Source organism: Cygnus atratus, chromosome 5, assembly GCF_013377495.2.
Source record: "Cygnus atratus isolate AKBS03 ecotype Queensland, Australia chromosome 5, CAtr_DNAZoo_HiC_assembly, whole genome shotgun sequence".
Lineage (NCBI taxonomy): Eukaryota > Metazoa > Chordata > Aves > Anseriformes > Anatidae > Cygnus > Cygnus atratus.
This window is the reverse complement of record NC_066366.1, coordinates 39488879-39494632: the sequence shown is the minus strand read 5'-3', so window position 1 is coordinate 39494632 and position 5754 is coordinate 39488879. Positions and strand designations below refer to the sequence as shown.

Sequence of the window (5754 nt, the reverse complement as noted above, 5' to 3'; positions counted from 1 at the left end):
CTTTCAAGCATTACAGTGTCCAAACAAAATAACTTGCCAGTAGCACCAACTCTTTCTTCACAAAGCAATGTATCATTTCTTAACTGTGCAGGTGGTGCCATAATCTATGCCAGAAAAAAAAAGAAGAAGAAAAAAAAGAAAAAAAAAAGGAAAAAGAAAAAAAATCACTGTGCTGAAATTCTACTTATGCTTGGCTTCCAAATATTTTTATAATGTTTGCTTTTGGAAGTGTTATCAATAGTAAATGCCATTGAGTCTCATGTTTTTTAGCCTTTATCACCGGGCTGCTGGGTCTAGATGTATATTATTGTTTCTTACATTAAAAAAAAAAAAGCACTTTCCTGATACAAATTCATTGCTCTGATGCTGTGTACTGAGGAAGAAAAGGGAACATGCTCCAAGAGGCTGACCTGCAATGCTGATGATTCCAACCCTGTAAGTGCAGGTTAGTACACGCATTCCACCCATCCAGAGATATTTTCCTACAGCAGATGAAATGCTCACATTTTGAGTCTGGCAAACAAGAAGATGCTGTTAACAAAATGTAGCATGACATCCGTACTAACTGCATGTGTAAATATATCATATGATATGGGCAACAATAAAAATATAAATTATGTATTGTCATTCATGTAGTATCTACAAATTTGTAATGGTTGAAGAGAAAACATGCTATTTAATAATACAATAAAATTATTCTTACCACCTTTTGCATATTGGTCATTCACCTCAGTGATTAGATTCCTACTGCAATTTGTAAAAGAAAAGCAAATTACACGTGGAGCAGTTAAGTGCGATACACGGCTTAGTTGTCATTCATATTAAAAGCTTGGCGTGTCAACTAGTTCTTGGGAGCTCTCCCCGTCCGCTGCAAGGACGCCGTATCGGACACTTGTCCCCAGCTCTGGTAAATGCCATCTGTAGCCCTGTTTCTTTGACCGTACGAGCAGAGACGGGAGGGTAATGATTTAAAAAAGCACAGTGACCTTCTCCATGGGAGAACTCGGTGAACGGCATAAACGGGCACTGCTACCTGCGCCTCGGTTACCGGCGAATGATTGAAAAAACGCCCTACTTAAAATGACATGCTTGATTTCTGGTGGGGGAGAATAGCAAGCTCCAAGTTTAAGCCTCCGCCAGGCAGCAAGCGTTGGCAGCTGCAGGTTATACCGCACTTATTCATATTTCCCAGGTCCTGCAACCAACACCAGAAAGTCGACGGAGCACGTTTGAAATAAAACGCTATCACTTGCTTTCGGCCTTTGGGCATGATGTACGCGAGCCTTTTGTTGGGTGTAACGAAATATAAAACTAGAGAAATAGCTGCATTAGAGGATGCTAATGAAAAGATAGCAATATTCTGCGTGCTCTAACAAAGGTTGGGGCTGGGATCAGTTTGTTTCTTCGGGAACCACCAAGCGACCCGCTTTTCCCCTGCTGAATTCAAGAAAGGCGTTAGCTTCGTTTTAAATCATTTATTGAATTCGCTCGTCCTTTTTGGCCTCACCCGCTATCGCATTCGGAACGAGCACTCCCGCGTGAAAATAAATAAACAGACGACCAAATAAATAAGGCCTGAAAGGTCCGTAGCTGGCAAGGTGCACAGAATTGCAAAGCGCTGGGCCGGGCTGCCGCTGAAGCCGGGGGAAAAACGCAGAGGGCGGCTTGACCGGGCCGGGGAGCGGCGCCCCGGGGTCCCCCCGGCCGCGGGGCACCCCCCGAGGGGCCGGGGCCGCCCGCAGGGCCCCCAAAAACTCGCGTGGGAAGCGGGGGCGCGCACCTAGCTGGGGCACGGCGCCTCGCCTTCGGTAAGCGGACAGCACGACCGGGTTCCCGCATGTTTCGCTAGCTATTACAGAGCTGACACCGACTTAGCAAGAACATTTACCTTCGCGACTATTTTAGCACAGAGTACAGCAAACGAAACACTGCACGAGAACTTAAATGTTCGAGCTTGGGGTGGGGGGGACGGCTATGAAAACAAGGTAACTAGGTCAGGCGCCTTTTCTCACGAAAAATAATAATAATAATTCCTCTCTTTAAATATCCTATGTACAGCTGGACTTCAGCGGGCACCCGCCGCCCCCCAGCGCCCCGGGGCAGCCCGGAGGGGACGGGGCGGAGGGCACAGGGGGGGTCCGCAGGCGGCTTTGCCTCGGTGGCCGTGTGCGCACCCAGCGCGACTTTCCATAGGAATTACAGCGTGGACGGGACTCGCTCGGCGCTCGCCCGGGCCGTCGGGCGATGGGGTCCCATCGGGGGCGGCCGCGGGGGCTAGCAGCCCGGCCGGACGGGCACCTGGAGCAGCAGGACCTGCCTGCCCTCGGGCGGGTGGCACTTGGTGGCGTGCCGCGCCAGCCCCGGCGCGCTGAAGAAGGTGGCGGGGCAGTGCTTGCAGGGGAAGCCCTGCCGCTCGCCGCCCCCCGCCGCCGCCGCCCCGCCGCCCTCGGGCTGCCCGGCGGCTGGAGGCGGCGGCGGCGGCGGCAGCAGCAGCTCCTCCCGCACGGCGTGCCACAGCCGGTGCTTGTCCCTGATGTCCGCCGAGGGGAAGCGGGCGCCGCAGAGGTGGCAGGCGAAGGCGAGCTGCCCGCGCTCCGGCGGCCCGAAGGCGGCTGGCCGCGCCGCGCCGTGGGTGCCCAGGTGCTTGCGGAGGTAGGCCTGCCGTCGGAAGCGCTTCTGGCAGCAGGGGCAGGCGAACGCCTCCCCGACGGGGCCGGGGCCGGGGCCGGGGGCGCCGGGGGCAGAGGCCGGGGCTCCGCCGGCGCTGTCCGCGCCGCCGCGGTGCTGACGGGGAAGCGGCGGCGGAGGCGGCGGGAGAGCGGCGGAGGGGCCGCGGGGCCGCCGCTCGGGGCTGTTCTCCTTGCCCGGCGGGGCGGCGGCGGCGGCGGCAGAGCCGTCGGCGCTGGGGCCGGGCCGCGGCTTGTGCCAGCGGCGGTGCGAGGCCAGGTTGGCGGGGCAGCTGAAGATCTTGTGGCACTCGGGGCAGCGGTACTCGACGCGCACGATGCGGGAGCAGCGGTGCTGGGCCAGCGCCAGCGGGTCGGCGTAGTGCTCCTTGCACAGCTGGCAGATGAACTCGCCCAGCGGCGTGCGCCCCCCCGACGGCGGCGGCCCCGGCCCCGGCCGCCCCTCGGGGCCCTCCTCCTTGATGCGCAGCCCCAGCACGGGCGAGGTGGTCACCTCGTCGGCGAAGCTCAGCTTCCGCGTGGCCTTCGCCTTCTTGCCGGGCGCCTTGGCCCTCGACGGCCGCTTCAGCGCCGGGCCCGGCGGCGGCGGCTGCGGGGCGGGCGGCGGCGGGGCGGGCAGCGGCGTGCGGGGCTGCAGCAGCAGCTTCTCGGCCGGCGGGAAGGAGGCGGCCAGCGGGAAGGACTCGGCGGACGCCGGGGAGCTGAGGCACCGCTCGAAGAACGCCGCCCGCGGCCCCGCCGCGCTGCACGGCCCCGCCGCCCCCCAGGCGCCCGCTCCCTCCGCCGGGGCTCGCAGCGGGCCCCCGCCGCCGGGGCTCCACGTCGCCGCGGGGGACGCGGGGCAGGCGGCGGCGGCGGCGGCGCCCTCCTCCTCGTCGCCCTCCTCCTCCTCCTCCGCCCCTTGCCGGGCGGCGGGGCTTCCCCCGGCGGCGGCGGGCAGTGGCGGCGACGGCGGCGGGTCCCGCTCCCGCTCCCGCGGGCGCGCCCGGTAGGAACCGCCGGGGCGCCGGCTGCGCTTGACGAGGAAGCCGCGCGGCATGGCGGGGCCGGGAGGGCTGCGGGAGCGCGGCGCGCAGGGCCCGCCCGGCCTTTATACCCCCGGCGCCCGCTCCCGCCCGGGCGCCCTCCTCCCTCCGGCGCCGGCGGCCAATGAGGGGCTGGGGCCGGCGCTGGCGGCCGCGGGGGAGGAGGCGGCGGCAGGGCCCCGCCGGGCCCCCGTCGGCATCGCCCCGTCGGGGCTGGTGCGGGGCCGGGAGGGGAGGGGGAGCCGGAGGGAGCGGGGCCGCTTCTGCCGCTCGGACCCGAGCTGCGGGGCCGAGCACCGACGGCCGGGGTGTGCTCGCGGCCGCCCGTGCACCGACGGAGCGGGCTCCAGGCGGAACGGGGCGCTGCCCCAGCGGCTGAGGCCCGCCTGAGCGCCCCGCTTACCCCCCGCAGCAGATCCGTGAGCGTGCTTTGCCTCGCTCTCCTCTCACGTCTCCCTCCGTTTTCACCGCTGCGCTGAATTTTAGATTAGATTACAGACTGCGAGCCAGAGATTGCCCCTCGTTACTACAAACCATTTTAACTGGGACCGATGAGCCGTGCTGCAGCACAGCTAGATCGCTCCCTGGACGGACCGCATGATTTTTTCCTAATGCCCGGTTGACCTTTGTAACTGGGACTTCCCAACTACATTTCTCACTGAATTACTGTATCCCTGCTTACAGAGCCACTGTGTTATGCTGTTCCTCCAAGCAAAACGTAAATAGGTCTTTCAATTTGCAAAGCCGTGTTCCTTCCTTTCAGTGTTCCTTTTGCCTTGGTCACACTGCAGAAGGCTGTGGTGGGAAAGCCCAGCTCAGCTCCTGTCCTAAGGGGTGAGGAACCTCAAAGTGCCTTTTCCTACCTGGGAGCACCATGCACCAGCTGGGCAGCAGGTGCATGGAGAGCATTTGCTGGGACCTCGGCCATTTTCCAGCGCTTCGAGCTGCCGGCTGGAGCTGTGCCAGGGAGCTCCCGCAGGCCCTCAGCAGCCAGGCCAGATGCGGCCCTGGGGCCGAGGGGCACTTCAGAGCCTCCCCTCCCAAAGCACTGCTCCAGCCCCAGCCCCTCACCACCCCCTGCTCCTTGCCCCAGCGTGGCAGGTGGCCAAACCCCCCACACTCTTGTAGGCCCTTGGTGTGACTCTGTTGCACTACTGGTTTGTGAGGTGGGGCCAGAAGTGAAGAACCCAGCATCCCATCGATGGTCTTACTGCAGCGCATGCCACCTCCTGGGGGTCTCGTACAAAGTCACTGCCAAAACTGTTTCGGGATTCATGCCTGGGTTTGTTTCAATAAACTTAATGTTTTCCCTACCCTGCCCCTTCTCCCAGTTCCTCGGCTCCCATTTACTGTTTTACTTCAGCGTATTTTGCATCACCCCACCACAAGCGAATTTGGTCCTGCTGACCCTGGTTACACGAGACTCTCTGAGCTTCAAGGCTTTCTGAATTGTCACATGGCTTTATACTTTTGCCTTCAGCTTTTATTCCTTCCAAAATTTTCAGAATTAAGACATTCCAATGATTATAAGGATATTTAACAATTTTGCACATGCATACACACACAAATCCTGGGGGAATTTGCAGGATTTTTTTTTCCCCCCGACATTAAATTCCACTGGTCCCATCACACTGCTGAGAGAGCGATGTTCAGCCCACCTGAACATCATACATGAGGGAAATTCATGTAAGGTGAAGGCTTTCCTAAGCAAGCAGCTGAATGCTGTCAGAAGAAGTGGCAGGTTTCCTGGCCATACACCGTGTTCTCTGGAGTCTGATAGAACTAGGTTAGACCTCATCAAATGTATTGGCTGCTTACATAAGAGTCATCCTCAGATGACCTTGGATTAGCCAAAGGGCTAACCCACACTTAATAGGAAATCAAACTTCTAGCAGAAAGATGTGATGGCTAATGAGCAGAAAGGACACAGGCACTCCTGGGGAGCCGGCAGGGCTGAGAGCGCGAGGAAGCGGTTCCCTCTCTTAAATCTTCGCCTCCTCAGACCCCAGCCCTCCTTCCTGGCCTGGTCAAATAAATGCAGG

General features: G+C 59.8%; 1 protein-coding gene across 1 annotated transcript; it reads right to left on the bottom strand.

Moving 5' to 3' along the window:
* Positions 1-2274: 2274 nt before the first annotated feature.
* On the bottom strand, positions 2275-3726 carry INSM2 (INSM transcriptional repressor 2). The gene is made up of 2 exons (XM_050711131.1): positions 3673-3726; positions 2275-3567 (listed from the first exon to the last, which is right to left on the bottom strand). The coding sequence occupies exons 1-2, from the start codon at positions 3724-3726 to the stop codon at positions 2275-2277; spliced, it is 1347 nt and encodes a 448-aa protein (XP_050567088.1).
* Between the last annotated feature and the right edge of the window lie 2028 nt (positions 3727-5754).

What these genes read in the sequence shown, in the direction of transcription:
- INSM2 (XM_050711131.1), bottom strand. Translation starts at nt 3,726, where the DNA reads ATGCCGCGCGGCTTCCTCGTCAAGCGCAGCCGGCGCCCCGGCGGTTCC. An exon ending in GCCCCGGCGGTTCCTACCGG is followed by an intron (nt 3,568 to 3,672) that starts GCGCGCCCGCGG and finishes GAGGAGGAGGAG; the next exon opens with GGCGACGAGGAGGAGGGCGC.